General features: G+C 34.2%; 1 protein-coding gene across 1 annotated transcript in view; it reads left to right on the forward strand.

Annotated features, from left to right (window-relative positions):
- The first annotated feature begins 2,542 nt into the window (after positions 1 to 2,542).
- Positions 2,543 to 25,756, forward strand: part of LRIG3 (leucine rich repeats and immunoglobulin like domains 3) — a 57,213-nt gene continuing 33,999 nt past the window's right edge. Inside the window, exons 1-3 of the mRNA XM_052000786.1 lie at positions 2,543 to 3,104; positions 8,992 to 9,063; positions 9,360 to 9,434. Coding sequence (XP_051856746.1) covers positions 2,854 to 3,104; positions 8,992 to 9,063; positions 9,360 to 9,434 — 398 coding nt within the window. The 5' untranslated portion in view covers positions 2,543 to 2,853. The remainder of the gene's footprint in view (positions 3,105 to 8,991; positions 9,064 to 9,359; positions 9,435 to 25,756) is intronic.

A 25,756-nucleotide genomic window follows, 5' to 3' on the forward strand; every position in this document is an offset into this window, starting at 1 on the left:
TTCTCCTTGGATTTTAGTAGAATAATGTCAATAGCTTATTATGTACAATATTTATGTCTTTTATATTTTCCCCATTCACTATATTCTCCCAAACTTATCTCAATGGACTGAATTCTAAGTTTTCTTAGGATTTATCTCACTTCCTTTATCCTTCACATGAATCACTATCTAATCTAGAGCCTTTTCCACCATAATAATCTCTACTGGTTAGTCAATATTTTTTCATTAGTGCAGTGGGAGAGGCTGTCAAATGTTCTTAGGAAGTGAAGGGACACAATCTGTGGCAGTTATGAGGAAATTTTCAGGATGATTAGGACATCCTCAACTCCTTTTGCAGGTGAAAATAAATAGTGCCTAACTAGCCTCAGCCACAGGAAAAGAGAAAGGTTTTTAATAAGATTGATAGCCCACTGCCCTCACTAAGGCCTTGGTTACCTGGTCAACAGCATTGATGAGGTCAGGAAAGGATACAACAATCAACATAACAAATATATTCAACTTCCTGTAATCCAGTGTGGGCTGTCAAGTGCCATTAGTCTTCTTTACTCTCTTTTTAAGGGAATTAATTGCACAAAGTACTTTAGTCATCTTCATCTTCATAATTAAGGAGGAAATGTCTTCCACATTCACCCTATCTTGGACTCAGTAGTTTAATGGTATAGCATGGGCAATTCTAAGGGTTTGTAAATTGGTCTTACCTACAATGACCAGTGCAGAAATTGCTGTTAGATGCCCATACAAGAGCAACTAGGTGGTACAGTGGATAAAACACTGATCCTAGAGTCAGGAATAACTGAGTTCAAATCTGCCTTCATACATTTAACACCTGCTATGATTTTGAGCAAGTCACTTAATTCTGACTGCCTTGCCAAAAAAACAAACAAAAAAACACACCCCAAAAAAACAAAATAAAAAAAAAAACCTAAAGCAAAATAAACAAATGTCCTCATACACTTAGTCATTCTCAAGAGTTTATACAGTTCATACCCAATATATACTTATCCTGATTAGTACTAATTACTGAAATGGCAATCCATACAAAAATCTTTCATTCACCTTTATTTGCATAAAGATATCCTTTATCCTTTCCCTTGGTTATTTGTTCCTATAATTCCCAATGGAAACTGAGATGGTCCTTATGAATCCTTTGAGGGGTTGGTTGGTCTTATACACACACACATATATCCACATAGATGGATATACACACACACACATACAGAGAGAGAGAGAGAGAGAGAGAGAGAGAGACAGAGACAGAGAGACAGAGAGACAGAGAGACAGAGACAGAGACAGAGACAGAGACAGAGGTTTCTCTCCTTAGGCCATCATGATTCTCTTATATGGGTTGAAGTTCCTTCATGAGGCTACAATTAGAATAAATTGAGCCTTGGTGAAACCTCAGCCTTTTCTTCAAGGCAAGGATTCTTATAACCTGGGTCCTGTGAACTTTAATACACACACACACACACACACACACACACACACACACATTTTGATAACGTCAATACAATTAATTTCTTTTCCTATGAATTTTGTCTTAAGCTTTAAAAAAAAAATTCTGAGCTATTCATAGCCTACACTAGACTGCCAAGTAAATGTATATGATAATAAATAATTATATATAATAAGGGGTCCATGGCATACACACAAAAATTAAGACCCCTACCCTAAAGGTAGTCATCCCATAAGTACCTCAGTTCTAGATACAAAGTTCCCAGTGGGTCAGGACTACCTAGTGGAGTCAGGACTTTCTGCAATGGTCTAGGTCAAGCTTAGAGGCAGAAGGGCCATTCATACTCTTATTTTCTGTCTCCTCTATAAAGAGGTCCTCCATAGGAGCCAAAAGCTAAACTTAAAAGTATTTTCTCCAGGACACCAGGGTGGGGCAAGTAAAGTAAAAACCAGAGTATGGGAAAGGAACCTGACCCTCTCATTAGAGGCCAGGTTCTCCTAGGACTGAATCTAGTCCAAGCCAGAACATGGGGTCAGAGAAGATAGAACTCTTAGAAGGGTGAGAGATAGTGCAGTGGACCATTCCTTCTGAACTGCTAATCAGTGTACGGTTGCAACTTACTTTACTGTTAAATATAATAGAATAAAGTTACTTTGTGGAAACTAGCTTCGAGTTTTCTTTGAGCTGGAAATGGAGGATTTTCTGATTAAAAAGGCAGCACTGATGTAGGAAGATAACTGTGTCAAACAGTCCAGGCAAAGTTTAGAACATTTATTTTTGAACTAACTTCCTTTGGTCGGTTCTAGTGAGTGCCCCATCTCCTTGTTCTTTAGGGCAATTCGACATTCCACAAAATAAGGAATAGAAGCAATTCCCCGGTCAAACTAGAGACGTCTCGCCCAGGATGCCAGCAAGCATCGCTTGGAATTTCCTACAATCTCAGCTCCACTTTATCCCTTGTCCCCTCCCTTTTAGCCTTGTTTTTGTCACGTGGGGGCTCTCTTTGGCCAATAGGAAGAGGTGCCTTGGTTCCTTTGGCTCCCCATCTTAGCTGCTCAGGTTTCTCACGTTGCTGTAGGGTAGGGAGGGGGAAAAAGTTTTCTGGGGGAGGGAGCGAGTTTTGGAGCGCGTAGAAAGCTCGGAGTGCAACTTTGTAGCCCTCGGAGGCTCTGTCTGCTTTTTCTTGCCAGCAGTCCGGAGGCATGAACGGAGTTCGTTGTTTGGAATAAAAGAAGAAAGTGTGAGTGAGTGGGGGGCGTGCGTGTGGATTGTCGAGGGCGCAGGAGTTGTTGCTGAGTCCGTGGCGTGCGTGTGTGCGTGTGCTTGTGCTTGTGTGTTAGTGTGATTGTGGGGCGGGGGCTGTTGAAGCTCTGGGCCAAGCGGCACAGTGAGCCCCCGCGATGGGCCACTCGAGGCTCCGCGCTGCCGCCGCCTTGGAGATGGGACTGCTGCTCCCCACTCTGTTGGGCTTTATGGGTTCGGCCGTGGGGCAGAGCAGCAGCAGCCAGAGGGACGGCGGGCACCCACCCCCGGGTGTCTACACTTCCCCGCCATGCCCTGCTCCCTGCCGATGCCTCCGGGACCTGCTGGACTGCAGCCGCAAGAGACTGACTGGGCTCCCGGAGCCTCTGCCGCCATGGGTAGTGCAGCTGTAAGTACTTATTCTTCCGGGACTCGTCCCTGATCGCATTCCCTGGAATGCGGCTCCAGCCCAGGTCCGTGCTGGGACCAGTGCCCGGGAAGGCGCCTAGGTCTGGGCTCACTTTCCATCCGTCGTCACTGGCAGTCTGCTGGATGCTTTTATTGGTACCTTCTGGCTGGTGGTGCTGCGGTTGGGTAAGGAACCCCTTCTCTTGGGCTCCCAATACTGATTCTCCAAGTAGAAACTTAGCCAAGAGGACGGGGTCCAGAGGCAACCTGCCGCCTCCCCAGAGTTACTGTTTGATCCGGGGTTGGGATCCTGCGGTTAAAGTTGATTTTCTGACTAATATCGCGCCCTTCTTGGCCTCTCCATTTGCCCAGTTACCAAGTGGGCTCCACGTTGCAATTGGCAATTTGCGCAGTTACTACGTGATCCTTTCTAATAGTTTTCGTGCAACAAAGGATCTGTTTGTTCTTTGCCCCTGTTTACCGTGCTATTAGTTCGGAATTTTACATAAGGAAGCCTTTAGACTTCTCTACTCTTATGGTTCTTAATTCCTGGTTAGTTTTTTTTCATGATGGTAGAAAATCAAATGAAATTAAGGAGGGCCTGTTGCTTAAATAGGTGAACTGCTTTTAGCAAGAAGTGTTTGAAGGACATGGTGGGTTAAAAAAGAAAGGGGGATCAAGAGTTATATGAATTGGCCTACAATTTAGGGATTTGACATTTGAAGGCAGCAAACCTAATACTGGTCCACATGAGTTGCAGAAAAAGAAAGAAAATGTTTAGTTATTTGGAGATCCTTCCCAATTCTTCTCTCTTGGTTTTGGAGACTTTAAGGCCTACTTTTTTTTTTTTTTAATAGGTTACTATATTTTAAAGTAGTTTTCCAGGCTAACGAGAAAAAAAGTGCAGTCTTAAGGATTGAAATTAGGCCCACCAGAGCTCTGTGTGGTGATCCCAAAATTAGTTTTAGTTTAAATAACTAAAAATAGTTACTTTTAATTTTGAGAAATTACAGTAAAATAAAGTATTACACTTTTGTCCATCATGTTTCATAGTTTTCTAGAAGTGGAAATTTTAATTTGGTTGTTTAACACAATAAATTATTTTTAAAATAATGCGTTGTGTTTAACAAAAGCTTAGTCCATAGAGATTTGGGGTGCATTGGTATAATTTGTGTGTGTATACATATGTATATATATGTATATATATATATTTTTCATCTTTGCCATCAAGAGGACTAGACTAGCAGTTTTATTGATTTCAATTTAGGTGCAAGGTGCTTTCCTAGGTTATGGCAATCAAAAACAAAAATGAAGTCAGCACCTGCCCTCAAGGTGCCTTCATTTTATTGTTCAAGAATAAGATTTAAGTTCTTTAAAAACAGGAAGACGTCCAATTAGTTGTGGCTAATTCTGTTCATTTGCCTCATCTGGAGGTCATGTTGCCTCATTCATGAAAAGTGAATGGCTCTATTGACGACATGTGGAACTGAACATTGAAATGGTAAAAGGTGGGCACCAATGAAAAACCCAGACTTTAGAAAAACAAAATAAACTTCTTTTTTTGACAAGTAGGCTGAAAGTGTTTTTCTCACTCACTGAATCTAATTAACATAAAAGAAATTCTTTTAATCCAATTTAAATTTGTAGCTGTAATCCATTTTTTTTTTGGGGGGGGGGAATCTGGGAGGGAAGGGGGAGGGTAAATCTGTAGAAACTCTTAAAAAACATCTGTGTCCCTTGGTTGTAAGTTGTTAAACCAAAGGGAGTTCAATAACAATTTAAGCATTGTCTTAAAAGTGCACTGACCTAATTAGGATTTTGTTTTGCAGATAATTTGGTGGTGCACTAAAAACAAATTGCAATTTATTTGGTTAGTGCAGTCTTTGATTACATTTCCGGCCTGTAGTAAATTGTCTTTCTTCAAGTTCACATTCCTGAAACTTATGTGAAAATAAGTCCCACTTGTATAAATAAGCACAGGGTCTGTTGTCAGAAACCCTGCTGTGATCACTCATTGGACAGCTGTGTCATTCTTGTACTTCTGTGACTTTTAACCATCTTTGTAGGTGTCACCAACCGTGTGGTCCAAATTCTTTCATGTAAATGCTTCTTTTGTTTGTGGAGAAAGCTTTAGGGGGGCCCTCTCTGCACTTTATAAAGCAAGGGAGTGGGACAACATGTGGAATTGGTCTTTGCAAAACCTTTTCTATTTTCTCATTTGAAAGTCTTTGGCAGGGTGTAAAGAAGACACCTACTGCTTATATTTTGCATAATTAGAAAAGCTTGGAGAGGGTATAGAGATAAATGTTTTGTTTCTAAGTCTGAGAAGTAAACAAAGAATTCTTATTGTTTCTCTGCATTTTATACTTAGTGTGAACAAATTAACACCTTTTTTCCTTAGGGGATTGAACTAGTGAAAGTTTGTCTTTTCATGAGTTTTTTTTTCTTCTTTCCCCTTTAGAAGACTTACAGAATAACTTTGATAGTTATCTTTTGTTTAGAAAGTTGCTATCTAGTGAATTTGCAGTTGTTTGTAAATGATGACATTTTTAAAAAAAATTGCTCAATTGTAGTTTTGACCTGTTATAATATTGCCTTAGAAGCATCCTATGAAAAGAGAGGGACCAGTTGAACTGAGATCGTAAACAAGAGTGTTTTACTTAGTCTTTCTTACAGAAAGTAAAATTAATATTTGAATGAAAGTGGTTGTTTAAGAATTAAAAACTGATAAATATTTGGGACAACTTTGTTTACAATTTTCTTTAAAGTTGGACTTCAATTTACTTCTAAAGTATATGCTTCCAAAGTGCTCTGAATCTTGTTAGAATGAAGGTTTCATAGCCAGGAGGGGAAGAAATTGTAGCTTTGCCAATCTCAAGTATTATTAAATTCTCACTGGAATTTTAGAATTATTTACTTTATCACCTAGGAATTTTTGAGATCTACTTGAGGCTCAAGTGAACATCCAGAAGGTAGTCTCTCCTAATGTTACATCTTCAGTTTGGCCTCTTTTGCATCCACTCTGTTTTTATGAGGATTGTCAAGGGGGAAATGGCCTTTATGGTTTTCACAGCTGTTTTTCTGTATTTTCCAGACTAAAACTTGAACATAGCAGGCTGATTTATGAGTCACTTTGGATCACTGTCTTAAAACAGCTACAGCCTGGCTTTTTGTTTTTTAGCCTTACAGATTTCTGCTGAATTAGCAGCTCTACAGGCCCCTGTGGGATTGATTAAGAAGCTGTTGCTGGATTTGCATTTTAAAATTTGACTTGGGAGTCAGGTTTCTGAATGCTAAAAGGAAGAAAAATCTAGCTCTAACAAAATGTTGTAAATTAAATATTTTCATCTTGTTCACTCTCTTGTAAAGTGTGAGGAGAGAGACTCCTTGAAGAGGCTCTCCTATGAGAGGTCTTGATTTTAAATATTTTGCTCTTTAAGATCTTAGTAAATATTTAAACTTTCTTTCCACCTGTTTCTCTCCCTCCTCAACTTCCCCCAACACACACACACACACACACACACACACACACACACACACTCCTCATTTTTTTCCTTCTCATGTGTTTAAAAAATAGTTGACACAAAGAAGAAATGTTATGCCTTTTTGAGAAAGAATTGAAATTGCCGATAGAAAATAATACTGAATTCTTTATCTTAAAGCTATGTTTGAGTATAGTTTGGCTATAATATGAGTTTACAGTGAAGAGAATGTGGCCTAAGCTGTGAAATAAGAGTTTCTAAATCTAAGCTGTAAGAAAGCTAAATTTAGGTACTTAAAAGTTTCTTAGCTTTAAGTCTTTAGTAGTCTTAGACTCAGAAATAGAACCTCAGGAATGGAAATATTGGACAAGTGTTCCCATCTTCACCTGGATTAGAGATAACTTTATCACTTGCATGTGCTCCAGTCCAAAAGAAATGCTTCGTACTTGAGAAGCCTGTTGTTGGGGATCTCAGTAATTTATTGTCATTTTAAAGTGACCTTTATTCCTCATCATTTTTGGTTGTGCAACATTAGTTAATGTGAAAAGATTAAATTATTTTTTGACTAGTTTTTCCCCTTTCCTTCAAAAAAAGAAATAATGTGAATTTTTTAAGGCACTCAATACTCTCAGACCCATGCTTATAAATTATGATTCTTCTAGTTGTGTTCCCTTCTCTTCTCCTCATTTAAAATTTCAGAAGTAATGAAAAATACAGATGTATAGCCTAATCATAACTGTAGTCTTCATTTTGACAAGCATTTTTCAATACCTACTATGTGCATCATGACATTTAAAGGTTGTGACTATAGAAAGACAGTTAAATGGCCTTAAGAAGCTATATATTGACTTTAATTGGCCTTGCAGGTAAAGCTCTGTTTTCTTTGATGTTTTTTTTTTTTTTGGAAAATTCATGGGAAATCAGTGAATATCAATGGTGCTAAAAACAAGCACAATTTTTGCTTGAAACATAATGTGAATTGTTCTGCTCACGGTTCTCTTGATCGACTCCAGATGGATGTGTGCTTGAGCTGTAAGTGAAAGTGTCTGGCTCCACTATGGTGATCATGCACAGCAGTGGTTGTAATTGCAGGATTTTTATAGTTTAAATACTCTGCCAGATTTTTTTTTCATGTTATAACCCTAGCAGAACAAATCTACTCATGTCTGTTACTGTCTGGTAGGTCCTTAGGCAAAAATGTTTTGAATAAAACCTTAGTGGAATTTTTGAGGTGAAATGTAGAAATCTAGTATTGCTAATTCTGTACTGGTAGGTTTGCTAATAAGGAATTTGACATCCTTCTTAGGATTTTGAATGTTTCTCATATGCCCACCATAAATGAGTAGTATCTTCTACAACAAACGTTAGTTATCTACATGGTTAATTAGTATTTTAAACATTGAAAGAATTGATCCTTTACAAGCTGGTTAACCTAAATTGGAGGGGAACTCCTCCTCAGACTAATTTCTAGCTTGAATTTTGTGGCTTTCATAATCTGTTCAGTGGTTCTGTTTCTTCACACATGTTGAAGATACCTCTTTAGCATGTAGTCCTTAAATCTCTTTGGTTCTTAAATATTAAAATGACATCCTACAAAACTATTGAATTTTGTATCAAAAGTAACAATTCCTCCTTATCTTTTAATTGTTATAGAAATAGATGCTATAAAGAATCTTAAAATTTTTAGTAAAGAACTTTTTTTTTCCTACTTGAAAAACCCACATTTTCTTTTAACAGAATTTTTACAAATCATTTATTTTATTCAGTGAGTAATACAGTAGGTTGTTTTCCTCTTGTTCAATCTGTGCTTAACTATGAGGTTATAAATAAATAAACAAATAAATAAGGCTGGATTGAATAGTCCTAGGAAAGTAAGGACTGAAAATTTTCAGTTTTTTTTTTTTGCATAAATGCTGAGACTGTCAATAACAAAATAAATGAACTCAAGCAAACAAACATGTTTGTAAAGCAACGTCTATTTTGTTTGGCCCAACTAAGTGGTTTAATACTTAATTTTATGGTAATAAGATTTCTTCAGAGGCTGCAGTTTCAACAACCTGCCTAATTAGCCACTTTTTGAATGGCATGACTTCATCATATCAAGGAGAGGAACAACCGGTTCACAAAAGCTTGTTCACCAGGTGCCAAGAGCCATCTTAAAATTTGTGGGTTAAAAGCATTTTAAATTGCCAACCTTGTAGACTCATAGTTAGTATTTTTGTTCTCATAGTTAGTTCTCATATGTTAGTATTTTTGTTGTAAAGTAGTTCATGGAAAATATGTGAGCAAGTTTTATAAATTCTATCTAATGTTGATGGACATACCCATAATCTCAATGTAGATAGTTAAGCTCTATTAAATATGGCTAGATTTATTTATCCTAACTTTATTTCTGTTACTTCACAGGGACTTAAGTCACAACAAGTTGTCTTTAATCAAAGCAAGTTCTCTGAGTCACCTTCAACGACTTCAAGCAGTGTAAGTAATGTTAAGTTCTAGGTTATTTTAAAATTAGTGTCTAGATAAAGTAATATGACACAATTTGTGCATATATGTATAGACAAAGCTATATTTTAATTTATATATGTACATGTATATAAACACATGCATGCATGTGTGTGTGCATATATATATGTGTATATATATATATATATATATATATATGTACTTAAATAATGTTACTTGAAATTTGGGGGGATCATTTAAAAAAGTTTAGATAATCTTCACCATTATATGTTATCATTAGACTGATTTGCTCTTTATGGAATTCCTAGGAAACTGAATAACAATGAATTTGAGACCATACCTAATCTGGGACCTGCAGCAGCGAATATCACTCTTCTATCTCTGTAAGTTAATACACTGCTCTTTGATGTAGTAAGGTAATGACCTTCTACCCAGAGGTATCAGTGCTTAAAGTTGTAGAAAACAATAGTTTGTGGTAGTTGAGCATATTTAATCTATGACATAATAGACAGGTGCAAGTAGTCAATATATTCTGTTTTTCAATCAGATCATTGTGTTTTAGAGCCTGTGATTGTATAGTAGTTAAAAGTGACCTAACATTGTCATCATGCAAACATATTCTTGTTCTGGTCTACAGTCATTCAAATCACCTTCAGCCTTTATGTGGACACATTTGATGATGTATATATAAACCAAGGGCTTAATTCCAGTGGTGTTTAGTGCTTGGCATCTTGCCTGAGGACTATGGATTACGTCTTTCCTAGTGGAGAAAGATCAGCACTGTTTTTTGAAGAGTAATAGGACTTAGTAATAAGCCATCATATGTCTCCCAAAGTGGCGCCAGTAATGAAAGTCAGGATTTTGTATATAGATTTGGAAACATTGACCCAAAATATCAAGTTATCAAGTTAAAATTGAATATGTGGTTGAGAATATAAGTACTTTTGGCTACTCTGTTTTCTGTATAAGTTTTTCATTAAAATTAACAATATTTTCCAGTTTCCAAACATCTAGGCCAGAGTAAGTGTTTATAGTTGTACTTTTAAGATTGGTTTTGGTTCACTTTTAGAGGTATTTTAAGATAGAATCTTTCAAATGCACATACTTTAGTTTTATATAAATTCTAGAAATGAAAGTCAGTAAACAAATATAAGAAACCTGAATCACTTTAAATTATCTTTTAAAGCAGTGAAATTAGGAAAAAAAGAAGTGGAGTTCCTCTTTTAGATATATGTTAGGAGAAATAAGACATTTCTACTTGTTTTTCCTGGGAAAAGTTGAAGTAATGCAGTAAATTTCAAGGAAGCTGTTCAATTAATTAAAATGATTACTCTTCAATTGCTTACATCTGGTGATTTATAGAGGTTTGTTTTTACTGTGAGCCTAGGTCAGCTAAGTCCCTGGTGCAGCCACTGTGTCTGCAATCTTCTGTTTGAATAAGAACTAAATGACATCTGATACTGAGGTGGTTTTTCCACAGATTCAAATCAGAAAAGAAAGAAAAAAGCAGATGGTATTTTACCAATAGCTACTAAATTTTAAAAGGAATGTGTGTGTTTGTGTGTGTGTGCACGTGTGTGTCCACACTAATTTTTGTTACTCATTTTCTTTCTCTTTCACAATAAGCTAAGAAAGACTTTTTTAGAACTTTGTAAAATCTTACTTTTTGTCTTTTTTATAACTTTAGGCAAATTTAACTCCTGGGAAGCTACCATTTGACTCTGAAATCCTTGCCAAGACTATGGGTGATTGATTCCTTTAGATACTCCTTGAGGTCACCAAATACCTTATGACTGTTGTTAGAGGAACAAATCCAAAAAGAAAATTGGCTGTAGAGAAGATCAAATGTGGAATATTGTAGTCTGCATGGCAGTGGAGGAAAATCTTTTTTTCCCAAAAATATTAACTAGAGAGACTAGTATTATATTGGGGAAACACCAATGATTTTGAAGATATAATTAATAATCAGAAAAATAAGGATTGCATCTGAAAATTAGATGCTTTGATTATTTTGTATTTCTGAAGTCTTCCCCCATACATAAAATAAATTGAGATAAACATTCTCTCACCTTAGTTTTACTATCTCTTATGGTCTCATTAATTATTTCAATGATTATTTGCTCAGATAAAGAATTATGAAACAGCTCCACAGAAGCCAAGGATAATTTGCTCTCATGTGTTGATTTTAATGTAATAAAATTACCTGAGTACTTTTACCCTATTCCCCCAACTTTGAAAATTCTGAAAAATCTCCTTGTCTGATCTATTTTATTCACTGCCTATAAGTTTCATTAAATAATTTGCAACACATATGTTCTTTAAAAAATTATAAAACATCTTAACAGGTAAATGAGATGCTTCTTTAGAGGGAAGCACCTTTTCTTTGAATGGGAAAATTGTAGTTGGAAAACCCAAAGGCATATTTATTTCAATTAATAATGTGTTTTGACAAAATAAAAGGTAGTCAGTAAATAAGAGGAATACATAGGATTACTTTCAATCTCTCCTTTCTCTACTTTATTCTCTACATACCTGCCAGAACAATCTTTTAAAATATATATCTACCTGTTTCATTCTCCTGCTCAAAAACATTAAGGGGCCCCCCATTGCTCTAGAATGAAATATTAATTTTTAGCATGGCATTTAGGGCTCTTCCATTATTGAGCTGTCAAAATCTTTTTCCAAATGTATTTCATACCACTCCTCTTTATGAACTCAATACAAATTTCAGTTCTAGCAGAGATTAAGCTGAATTATATCTCACATATAGGGAATGGCTTTCCTAGAGACTGAAGGGTTGAGTTTCCAGAATGGGGAATTAGTATGCAATACTGGAGGTGTTTAGGAAGTCAGAGACAGTTTTTGAGCTGAAAAATGATATGAGTAGAAGTTGGGTCTTTAGAAAAGGTCTTTGGCAAGCATGGATTGGAAAGAGTAGACTGGAATTAAGACAAATCAAACAGTCTGTGTAGGAATTTGGGGGTACAACTGGATAGCGCATGGATAGAGTCCTGGGCCTGGAGTCAGGAAGACATTAGTTCAAATGTGGCCTCAGAGACTTGCTTTGTGAACCCAGACAAGTTATTTCTTATTCTCAGTTTCCTCATTTTGTAAAATGATGTGGAGAAGGAAATGGTAAATCACTCAAGTATCTTTGCCAAGAAAATTCCAAATGGGCTCAGGAAGAGTCAGACATAACTGAACAATAATAGGAGTTTTGGAAAGAACTGATGAAGGATACTGTTTGTTTAGAAGTGCTGAACAAATGTAAAAGAGATATGAAGAGCAGGGTGATGTTAGTAGACTGCATGTTGGATTTAGAATTAGAGAATCTGACTTCCAACCCTCTACCACTCACCTGGGTGAACATTTAGCATATCATTTACATTTTCTTGGCCATAGTTTCTTCTATACCATGAAGGGAATTATCTATAATCCCATGATATTGTGAGATAGAATCAATAAGACTTGAGAATTAACTTGAGAATTATAATCATGGGGTGGGGTGGGGAAGATGAGGTCAGAATCAAGGATGACTCTGTTGTTACAAACCTTAGTAACTAGGAAGAGAAGGGTGCCAGAAAAAGAAATAATGATGTTTGAGGAGTAATGGGTTATGAGTTATATAGTCATTTCTAATTTGGACATAATGAGTCGAGATATCTATAGGGTCTCTAAAGAGAAATCTCCAGCAGGCAGGTGACCAACTGGAACTGGAGTTCAAGAGAAAGGACAGACTAAAGATTTGGGACAATTATTTGACAAAATATTTTTAAAAAATGTTTTTGATGACTGCAATGAGTGCATTGGTGTTCAGTGGCATGAAAATTGCTACAGTTAGAAATTACCATTAAGTCATTAATAAAGATGATATGTAACAGAAGTTGCTTTTGTGTGTTTCCCTCAGAATTCAGAGACACACAATATAATTGTAGGTAAAATGCAATTTAAGTAATATTCAGATATGTTTTTACATCTACTTCCTCATTAACCTTTGTTGATATTTAGCTGTTCACTTTCATTCGGTGAGCATCTTCTGATCCACTTACTAACAGTCAAATTATTTTTGAATACCTGCTTTGGGCCAGCAATAAGTTTAAGTATTTTTATTGTAGAATAATATATAGGTATTTTTCTTAAGGAGCTTATTCTATATTTGCTATATCAAAGCATATGTATAATAAATGAGATATATCAGTAAAGGATAGAAGGGATGATTCTTCCAGGTTTGCATGCTCTTTCCCTATTTTTATGGTAAATTTTTATTTTTATGCTTTATATTTAGATCTTTACATATCTGAATGTTTCTCCCTGCTGTTTAGAGAGCCATCTTTTAAAAGGGGAAGGGAAAAGTTCAGTAGAGCTAGCCAACATATCAAAAAATTTTGACCTCATTCAGTGTTTCGTTCTCACACTTCTGCATAGATTCATAGAGTTAGAGAGAGAGAGACAATGATTTTTATCTACTTTCTTTGGGGACCAACTGGGTATCTACAATTAATTTTATAGCATTCAGTTTTGATTATTTTGAGTTTCTTGAGGATAGGGACTTTGTTTTGCCTTTCTTTGCATCCCTAGCACTTAATATAGTGCCTAGTACATAGTAGGTGCTTAGTAAATGCTTATTGACTGAATTGTTTCCATTTTCATTGTTGCAAAAATATATGTCATTTTTGTGTATCTATTTCATTTTGAATGAGTTCCCATACATATTTCCATGTATCTCTGTATTCAGAATTTCTTGTAGTATAGAAATAATTCATTACAAAACTGAAAATTTAAAAATTTAACAATTAAAAAAAATAACACTTAGTTATTTCCCTATTGATGGGCTTTGACTTTCCAGTTTAATGCTCTTACCAAGCAAAACAAGCAATAAAAACCTACTATAAATATTTTTGGTATATATGGGGTCTTTCTTTTTGCCTGTATTTTTACTTACAGTACTATGCTTTTACCTCCCTCCTGACTCCTCTCCCCCCCCAAAAAAAATCCACTATATACATTTTGGTATCTCTGGTTCTTTTCTTTATGTCCTCCTTGGGACATAAGCCTAGCAATGGAATGTTTGAGTATAGGTATTTTATTTATTTCTTTTGCATAATTACAAATTCATTTTCAGAATTGTTAAGACCAATTCACAGTTCCATTAACAGCGTATTAGTATTTCCTTCTTTCAACAATTCTTCCATCAGTAAATATTCTCTTTTTTTTTGGTCACATTTCCCAATTTGACTGTATATATGGTGAAATTTATATTTCTATCTTTTAATGGTGATTTGGAATATTCTTTTGTATGGTTTTTAATGGTTTGTTTTTCTTTTGAGATTGTTTATTCATATCCTTTGGTTACTTATCATATGAGGATTTTCTGTTTCTTGAAATTATATTGATGACTTTGTCTATACTTTGATTTTGCTTCTTAGAGTTTATGTTGTTTCATGCTTCTTCAAGCTCCCACCACCACACACACATATCCCTTATAGAATATAAGACCCTTGACTCTTTCAAGTTTTGTCTTTATATCCTTGAGAATTATCTTGTACATGAAATAGTAAATGTATTTATTGAGGAATTTAAACAATTGAATATGGAAATAAAATTGAAATATATTTGAAACTACATATTGAAATTCATTGTATTAAACATCATAAAAATATGAACTCCCATATTTGGCTTATTAAATAAAGAGACATCGTAGTATAGACTAAAGAATCCCAGAACAGAACTGGGATACCTGGGTATTCTGTTTATCTTTCTGATCTTATACATGTCACATGACTATTTTGAGGCTAAGTCTCAGGAGAAAGAACAGTGGATTTAGGATTATAAAACCTCACTTCCTGTAAAATCTTGAACAAGTGACTTATTACCCTTACTGGCCTTAACAACCAACTAAACATGAAGGTTTAGATTATATCGCCTCAAGCTTTAGCGCCCTTTCAGATCTCAATTATTTAATTCCATGAAAATGAGAGTTAAACTGTCCCCCCCTGCCAACCTCCTCCCATATGAGATAATCTATGAAAATAGTTTGTGAATTTGAGTTTATAAATGGTAAAGGGTAATCTTTTCATTTATTTATATATTCATTTATTTATCTAACTACAGAGTTTCTTGAGTGTAGGACAAAACAGGAAACTTGGAAGCTGAGACTGTGGATAACATGAAATTATTGGGGTTTCCTGAAGATTGCATAATGAAAGCATGTTTTAGAAAAATTATTCAGTAGGCAGCTTGGACATAGATTGTGGAAGGGAAACCCTGTAATCCTAAAGATCAGTTAAACTGTTTAGTAATACAGGTGAGAAATGATGAGGGACACTAGACTTTGGAAAAGAGAAAAAGCTGACAAAAGCTGACAGTTGAGTGACAAGCTATAGAAGACAAAAGAAAATTGACTCTAAAATGACCATTACTTTTTGGGGGAGGGGGAAGGGTGCTACAGATAGAATGGTATGCCAAGAGCAGAAAGGAAAAAGATAGGGGAAAAAAGAGTTGGTCTGAGGGCAGTTGTCTGAGAGATGCCATAACAGAAGGGAAAGAGAGCTAGCTTTGAAGTCAAGAATTTCTGGGTTATAGACCTAAGACATACTGTCATTGTGACACTGGGCAAGGAACTTAACTTCTCATTATTTTGATAGGCAACTTTAAGGCTAAAAGTTGAAAAGAAGGCACAGACTTGCATTAGTGGAGGTATTTTCGTCATCCAAGAATTCTCTATGTCAATGAAATTTCACCCTAGTGTAATTTTTAAAAATCCAAATTTGTTACTGCATCAGTGTTGTAGAAATATATCTTTACTAATGCAGATGGGTAATTCATTTATAATTTAGTTTTTGAATTGCCTAGGGACACTGAGAAATCATATGATTTGTCCATGGTGACCCAGCTAAGATGGATATCTATACCAGGTTTTTTAATGCCAAGACTGAGGGTCTTTCTACTTGCCTTACTTTTAAGATAATATATAACATAGGACATTGATTATTTAAAATTTTGAAGGAAACAAAAAAAAAGATGCTTTCTACCTCTGATTTTCCTTTTGGCCACATTTTTAGCTTGATTGATTCAGGTAACAATTCAGTCACAAATAAGGGCTAATTCAGGGACACTTTTAGCCTAAGCACACTCTTCTTACATCAGAGTACATTTTGTATGGCTTTTGAAATAGAAATAAAAAGAAAAAAAAGCAGGAGAGGATATTGGGAATGGTGATATAAACTCTGACATCAGAGGACTTGATTTCAAATTCAGCTTCTTACATTTAGTTGGACACATCTCTAAAATGAGAGGTTTGATCCTATGATCTTTTTTGCTTTGTGCCCCCTGACTTTGCCTTAGACTCTGCATTGAACATATGATCAACTTCTCTGAATGTGTATTAGTCATTTTCTCTCTCAAGAACAGTTCTCTTCTTATACTAAGTCAATGGAGGAGGATATAAGAAGTTTATATAGAGAATATTGTTTTCCAATCAAGTTTTTCAGATAATATCCATTTTTATTACCTTTCTTCCCTTTATACTTCAAAAGTGAGAGTGAGTAAGAAATGCTTTGAGACAAGAAACATTAGACAAATAAAATTTCTCCTCTTGGTTATAACTAAACTTTTTTGACTAAAAAATAATGTATTTTCAAAGGGAAAAAAAAGCACAAAATATTTATAGCTACTCTTTTTGGCAAAGAATTGGAAATTGATGGAATTCCTGTAAATTAAGAAATGGCTGACCAAGTCATAGTATATCGTTGTGGTGGAATATCATTGTATTGTAAAAAATGATGAGCAGAGTACTTTCAGAAAAACTTGGGAAGACTTATATGAATTGATACTGAAAAACTGCAGAACCAGGAGAACATTGTATATAGTAATAATAATATATGATCAACTATGAATGAAAATAAAAACTAATAAATTAAAAATAGTTAATTTTGATCAAATTTCATTATATTATAATGGTAATTGTGTTGTTGATAATGACACTTTTCATTTAGCTGAAAACATTGCAAAATAAGACAGTTTTAGGAGCTCAAAAGGAAAGATTTTTGGTGTTTGCTAGTCATTCTCTTACACTGGGAAGCTAGATGTCTTGCTACAGTTCCAATGGAAGTCAGAGCTACTACAGCTCTTTCCCCCATTAGTGGGGAAACTTGCCACAGGGATAGAAACTATAGTAAGAATTGACTGGGTGTGGATAATGGCTGGCATTGGATCAGGCAGTTGAAGTCAGAAGTATATGATATTCTGCTATCTCTGCATTGCATTACATTATCTCTGCATACAGTGAATTTTATTAATTAGCATACATTTCTGATATTATTCCAACATAGCATACACACACACACACACACACACACGTGTGTTTGTGTGTGTGTGTGTGTGTGTGTGTGTGTGTAGTTTGACAGAGAGATGGATTTTATTGATAATAAGACAGTTTTTTTAATTTTCTATACTTTAATCAAACTAAAGTAATTTTTCTTGTTGGATACTTTATATTGATGGAGCCTCATTTCTGCAGTATGGATGCTTCTTCTGCCATGCAGATCAGTCTCTTCATTGTCTTACTATAAATATCCTTCAAAAGGCAAGCATAGATATATCTAGTTTAGAAGATAAACATGCATTTTAATTTATTTTTAATTTTATTTTCCATTCCAAATTCTCTTTTTTTCTCCTCTGTCCTCCCCTGCCCCTGCCCAGTATGAAGGGGGAAAAAAGCCTATTAAAAATATCTGTAGTTATGTAAAACAAATTCTTGCATTAGCTATGTTCTCCTATCCCCCACAATAAAAAGAAAGAAAAGAAAAGAAAGCATGCATTTTTAAAGTGAAGGTAGATTTTGAGAAAATAGTGAATATTTATTTTTTCTGTAGTTAAAAAAAGTAAGCAGATATGTGGGAAGACAGTGATGGTAGTGAGGAACTATTGCAATTTTTATAGTAGCTCCTACAGGAAGAATCAATAATCTTGAATCTATGCTCTCCCCACTCCTAGAGGAGGCTAGAGTGAAGATGAACCAGTATGAAAACATTACCATTGATGGAAACTCAATTTGGAAATTGAGACCCCAGTAATGATGAATCATTAGTTTCATCTGTATATACAGTGAACAGTATTTGGTTAGGAAAATAGCAGCCCTTCAGTTAAAAACAACAAGTGTTGTTTTATTTAACTAAAACAACAAACATATATTCTGAATATTTCTCAATAACAAACATAAGTGCTTCTAACAAATAGGCTAGTATTTCAAAATTTTAATTAACATGTAACTTAAAAAATACAAAAGTAGCCAATTTCAGCTTGGACAATATAATAAATTCTTTTTGTTGTTGTTGTTTCTTTCTTTATTCTTAGACTTTATTCTTAGAAAATAAAAGATGAATTTTCTAGGTTTTGTTTGTTTATTTGTTTCTTTAACAGTCTCTCAACTTAAAATGAAATCAGTACCCTAAAATATTTTATATATTTTCAGGAGAAGCTACTTTTTGTCCAGATCTCTATGTCTATGATGACATGTGTGATTAATTTCCTGAGGACGTGTGTATATAATTTCAGAAGATCTTTTAGGGAAAACACATCATGACAAATTTAAATAATTTTTAATTTGACCTTGGAAGACTGCGTTTGAATATCTGCATTGCTGCTTTTACCTCTTTTTAAACCTTTTATGAATCACTTATGTCTCTAGGATTCAGTTTGTAAAATATAACTGAGATTATCTATGACTATTCCCTGTTCAGTCTTTTTTTCAGTAGCATCTGACTTTTCATGGCCACATTTGAAGGTTTATTAGCAGAGATACTGGACTTTGCTGTTTCCTTCTCTAACTCATTTTAAAAGACAAGAAACTGAGACAAATATTTAAATGGCTTGCCTAGGATAAGTGCCTGAGGCGAGATTTGTGCTGAGGAAGATGAGTATTCCTGACTTTTAAGTCCAGAATCCTATCTACTCTTCCACTTAGCTGCCCCTGATTATTCCTTACAACTATAAAATGTATGATAATACATTTGTTCTTTAATTGTGGACAAATTACTTTTATTTCAGGAATCTCAGCTTCCTTACTACTAGTAGTAGCATTATTGACTTCAAATGAGGTAGAAGATAAGAGCGTTTTGTAAACTATGCCATCAATAGGCAAGTGATATATTTTTTAAAAATCCAGTTGAATAACCTTTTGGAATCCATAAAATTATTACTGATGTATACCACCATCTGATAGAACTTTTCAGAGAGTTTGTGTTGTGTTGTATCTCAGCTGCTGTATTTAGAAGTGTGTTTTATTAGCTTAAAATATTCCCTTCCCAAAGTCATAATACACAATTTGAAGGGGAAATTTTTCCTTATTTGTTTTTCTTCAATTTTTACTAATTCATCCTTCTCCCTTTCCACTTTAAAATAGCAGCCTTTGCTGGCAAAATGTTTTCATTAAGTAGACTATGCTTTGTTAAGAATGAGACCTTTTTTTTTTTTTTTTTTCATCCCTTACTTTTTAAATGCTGACCTCTAAAAATCACATAAAATCTTTATAGTAAAGAATTGCTTAAGGAAACAGAGACATGTTAGGAAATCTACATTCCAGTTAGCTTTGGCACTAATTACTTTGAAACTTGGAACAAATCATAATTTTGGGGAATTTTGAAGATTAATGGAGGTGGTCAGTGTGGGGAGTGGGAAAGTCTAGACTAAAATCTGTGCTTGCATAATTTTCATCAATTTTACAACAAAATATTCCTAACTGAAGAAGAAATAGTAAAAAAAAATGGATTATTACTTTTGTCTTTCCCTTTGTATGTTTGGTTATAAATACAGATCTTTGTTTTCACATAATGAGTGTGTGGGTGGCCACCCATGCTGCAGTGCCTCAAAGTTTTCATACAAGGCATATTGACACCTATTTACTCTTTAGTTTGGATTTACTTTCTTCAACCTGCTCTCAACATAATGAGGTTCCCAAAGTTTGAAGTCCCTTTACCATACATTTACATTTAAAACTCTCCAAATCCCACTCAGCCTGTTATGAGGGCAATAAAATCATTCTGACTATTACTTTAATTCTTTAGCCCCCTCCAGTATATTTCAATTGTATACACATCTGACAGTGATGCCATTTTTAATCCTAAACATAATCATTTCTTTAATAATAAGGTAAAAGAAATAATAACAATATCACAAGTACTCACATATTAAAGTAACTTCAGGAATAATAAATATATCATAGTTCATACATAAACTTAAGTCACATCAGTCAGCATTTAAGGAGGAAAGTAAGCATGAGCACAAATTTGCTTAGCAAACACATGAGTAAGGAAAATCCATCTGCTTGGGTAACTAACAACCGTGGAATTTTAAATTTCTTTGTCCTCTTTGTGTCTTAGTAATTGTCCAGAAATGTTGCTTGGATTTGGGCTAAACAGATGCATCCACTGCTAAGCTGATCAGCACTGTTTTCAAATAACATGATATCTCAGTCTCACTAGTTGATTTGGGTTAACTATTATCAGGCTATACTTAGGTTATGGCTAGTAGTCAAATTATCATCTACTTTCTATAACCAGATAAATTCCATTTATCCTATCATCTTATAATCATCCTAGTGTCCATATTTCCTCAATTATTTTTGTTTAAGTTCTCTAATTATCTATAAATCACTGAAACATATAATGTTTTCCATTTATTCCAATTAGTTACATTCTCCAATTGGTTACATTCTCCAACTGGTTACATTCAAGATGATCAACTATTGTTTCAGAATTCTTAGACTTTACTGAAATAATTCTTTTCTTAGAACACTGATCTATCTATACTCTAGAGAAGGGAACTCTCAATTCCAGCTTAATTCAATAATTGCTTTTCCCAGAAGCAGACCAGTGGCACAGTCTAGTGAGTCATTACTAGCTTACACACATACAAAGGTACACATGCTCAGTGTTTGATATTTTCCCATATGTTTATGCTGTATATTATATATTATACCTAACTAGAAGATATTTATATTCTATAATGATCTTTTTGAGTTGTAACCCAGAGCATCAAAGAATTTAGAAGTATAAGAAACCTTAAAAGTCAATTGGTATAGGTTCTTTTCTGAGAGTACTCTCTGATGTACATTTTTCAATATGTGTTTTTCAAATTGCAATGTGTTAAATGCTGGGGAGACAAAGATAAAACAAGATACATAGCTGTTTTTAAAGAGCTTACATTCCAATAAACAGTAAGATAAAGGCAAAGATAATTATATTAAAAGTTACAAAATGGAATCTAAACAGAATTGAATAAAAAATTCAGGAATGAGGGATTGCTTATAACTGATGGAATATGGAATCATGGAAAGTGGTCCCTGAGCTATGCCTTTAAGAGGGGAAGAGTCTCAAGAGGTAGGGGATGAAGATTAATCTAAGCATAGGGTTGAAGCTTGACACAAGTTACTATGTCATATTTAAACCATGTTATAGAGGCTTTCTTATATATAAACATTTTAATTGAATTTAGAATGAAAGTCAAATACTAAAATCCATTTTTTAAACAAGTTAATGGCTTGTACTGAAAAGGGTCCTAGAGTTATTGTCTAAAGATCTAAGTTTGATTCTTAGCCCTGCTCTTACTTGACAGATGTTTCTATATGAAATATCTATATAGAAAGAAAGAAAGGAAGGAAGGAAGGAAGAAAGAAAGAAAGAAAGAAAGAGAGAAAGAAAGAAAGAAAAAGAAAATACCTAGATAGATATCTTAGATATAGGACTTCTTAAATTTTGTTTTGCTATCTTGGGATCTCTTTAGCATTGTCTAGTGAAGCCTATGGATCCTTTCTCAGAACAATGTCTTTAAACGCATAAAACACATAGGATTATAAAGGAAATCAATTATATCAAAATGTAATTATCAAAATTTTAAAAAGTTCACAGATCTCCAGTTAACAACTCCTGGTGAAGAAAGAGTAAGCTTAAGCATCTCTCTGAATCAGCTTCCTCATCAGTCTTTGCTCCTACAAAGGGAAACCAGAATTTGTACTGCTTACTCCATTACTAGAATATTGTGAGGGAAGTGCTTTGTAAAATTTAAAGCTTTGTATGAATATAAAATGCTCTTATTTCAGGTTCTAGAATTAATGTCGTACTAGCTCTTAGTAACCTTTTTTTCTAAAAAGGCCAATGTTAAATATTTTATAGAGCTAGATAAAATAGCTGGTAAATAATTATTCAAAAATTATATGTCCTTCAGCAGTCTTATTCACTTATGTCTTTATTTTATATAAAGGACTAATCATTTAATTTTACGCTTTTATATCAAAGGAGAGTCAGTTGTTAGATGTACTTAGAGTAGCCCTTTGACCCTTACCTTTTAAAGCATGATTTGATTGACATGTGAAAACTCTTTTGATTGTCCCTAGAAGTTCAGTATCAAAACTGTAGATGTCTTTATTGTGCATATGGATGCTACATGATAATTATCTTTTGTGTTAACCTGGCTTCTAGTTGAAAGGAAATGGAATTGACTTCTATTTTTACACATCTCTTTTTTTAAAGTACCCCTTGGAATAATTTAAATCCTAATCATGAATCTGGCTCCTTTGCAGAGGTTTCCTCAGTTGGCAGCATTCTTTGATGCCATCAGGCCAGCCTAAACAAGTTTTCTTTTAATGAGCCTTTTTAATTGTCTTTAAAGTGTAGTAAAGGAGAGAGCTTATTTTTATCTACTCTAGAGAGGTCCTTTCCTTCACAAATCTCTTTATTAAAGAAAACTCTTGCTACTTTGGAGACAAATAGCTTTTTTTCTATATGAATTTATTTTAGGCAGAAATTTGCATTTGATATATAACACATATCCCATAAAAAACCACACACATATACATATGTGTATACACACATACATAATCTTATATGTGTGCACATGTATAGATACACATATACAAAAAAAACTTTAGTGTAAACATGCCAAGTTTAATTTCTTTAATAATTTTTAATGCTTTTATACATAGTGCAACTTATGTAGAGAAAAACAGCATTTTCAAATAAGCCCCAATTTCAAATCTGCCCCAATTTAAATGTCCATTGTATTTGCAAGATATCAGTTTATAAAAATGATCATTGACTTTACCAGTTTATAATTTGCATTAATTATTGGACTTAAGAGATCTAGCCAATAGATTCTAAAACGTGGAATATTAAATGATGTGACAATGCCTTAACATGAACTTTCTGTGAAAACACACACACACACACACACACACACACACAAACACACACACACACACACACACACTTTAGAAGGGTGCTATATGTGCACAGTTCCTTCCAAAAAGCTAGAATTGCGCATCTTGGCATGTTACAGCTAAAAGGCCTAAGGCTGTGTCTTGTCTTGTGCAATAGGTATGAGACAGTTGCCAGGTGTTGACAGTTATTTCTTATTCATATAGATGCTGTAATTTGGTTGGTTAAGGAATGTCTTTGTGAAAAAACCTGACATTCTAGTTCTTCAGTAACAAATGGAACCCTAGATTCTTTGCTTTCTTCCTGGGGTACCCATAAAAAGAGGTGATCATTCATTTTCATCTGAATACTCCACCTAAGAAGGCTTGGAAGACCTGAAACAAAAAAAGGCCATTTCATGCTTTTTAATATTTGATGAGGAGTTGATGGAATAATTGCTTCTGCAAGTTCAATAACTGGGAAAATAGATTCATGATGGTTCTTTTTAAAAAAAATTAGCTAGTCATTTATACCATACAGTAGTCAATATAGGTGCTATTGGAATTCCTAAATTAGAAGACATTCAAAAGAATAAGAAAATATTTACATAGGAGAGTACCATACCAATCCATTTTAGGTAGTGATTATCAGAAATTGATTTTTAAGAACTGACAAAGCATCTCTTGCTTCTTATTGGTTCTGTGCTCTTTGATGAGTTCTCAGATTTCTCTGAGTAGTATTTTTCCCATTTATAAAATGTAAAAGTCGGACTCCATAGTTCCTTCCAGATATAAAATTCTATAGTTCTCTAGAATTGATTTGTATTGCCAAAGGGTTTTTAATAGAAAGTGCTAAGTCATTGTATTTGTCTAGCCTGAACTACTTCTTAGTCAGGTCTTTTACTGGTTCTTTGAATGTGACCTTGAAACACCATATTTTCTTTGGGCTGTTCTTCATTATATAAAACCAGCATTGTGATTTATCCAGTGATACTTGTGTGAAAGTAATGTTTATTTGCCCAAATTGGTCTTGAAAATATGTGATTTTTTAAAAACATTTGGATTTTTGGTAAGATAATACTTAAAAAGTTTTGCAGAATGCATGCATTTATAAAATTCAAATGTGAAGACATAACTTTTAAAAAGAGGTTATTAAGCCATCACTGTCAAGTCTTCACAATGTTGGTTTGCCATTTTTATGACTTTCATATAATGTATATAAGTATATATTTGTTCTTTAGAATTTTGTTATTTCAAGTATCATCTTGCCTTATTGGGAGTTGTAAATGAATTGATTTTATTTATTTGGAAAAAAATATATACTCAATTTATAAATAGTGATATTAATAGCAGTATAGATGATTGAATGCCTTTTTCCCCTAGTAAAAATATTTGTATATTGGAAGTTTATTCTCTTATTCCCTATATATAAAATTCCAAAACTCATAAATATTTTTTCCTTTTGATCTTTTCTCTGAAAGAACAACTCAAGGCCATCCTTTTCGCATTTGCCACACAATTCAGGGATAGAATAGCCCCTGAAGACTTGTGTTCATATTAAATGGTTCCCATTCTGTTTCTTTATGTAGATTGAATTGCCTTTTGCTTTTTTTTTGCTTTCATTCCTGACACCGGCTGAGAAGAAGTGGCTGTCAACCCAATGCCTGGAATCATAGATTGATAGTCAAACTGGAGAAAACTAGTAACCATACCATTTCCATACTCTCATGCCCCTAAATCTATCACTGTATTACTGTACTCAAAATCTGAAACAGAAGTGGTGGTTGACACTTTGTTCCTCATCAGTCACTTTCCAGGAATCTGGATGGAAGCGGGGAGAGCATCTGACCATTTTTGAGAGAACTGTCAAATCATCATCCTAGTCTGGAGGCAGATGTAGAGAACTGCACTGCAGCATCCTCCTGTCTCCCAAAGGAGATTAAACAATATCATAATAAGTCTCCTTTGGGCATGTGAGTTCATGTATAGATATTCCCCTTTTTTCTTCTCTTGTGAAGATATGAGGTTTTCCTATAATTGTTCATGAAGTAGATAGGGGTAATTGATCAAGGCTCCTAATCATTTAAAATCTGAAGAGCTTATATTTGCTTATAGTTGTTCCAAGTGCTTCAGTGAATTAAAGGAGTTGAAATCTTGGGAACATTTTGTTTTCATAGAATATTTTAGTTGAGTTCATTTTTCTTTCAGTTTTTGAGAATGAATATGCTTCAGAGGAAACAAGGAACTAGAAGCTATTTTCAAAGTTACATTGGGAAGCAAATTCTCAGAACTTATCCTTTACCCTGCTGTTTGGTTATTAAAACTGCTTTCAACTTGAGGTGACAACTTATCAGAATATTTGGCCAAATAGGCATATTCATTTAATTTTTTTCTAATACATAATGTTTTATTTTTCTTTCTTTACATGTTAAAAATTTTAATTTTTTTTTAATTTTGAGTTTCAAATTATTTCCTTCTCCCAACCTCCTATAAATGGTAAGCAATCAAATATAGGTT

The sequence above is a fragment of the Antechinus flavipes genome, chromosome 5, assembly GCF_016432865.1.
Source record: "Antechinus flavipes isolate AdamAnt ecotype Samford, QLD, Australia chromosome 5, AdamAnt_v2, whole genome shotgun sequence".
Taxonomy (NCBI): domain Eukaryota; kingdom Metazoa; phylum Chordata; class Mammalia; order Dasyuromorphia; family Dasyuridae; genus Antechinus; species Antechinus flavipes.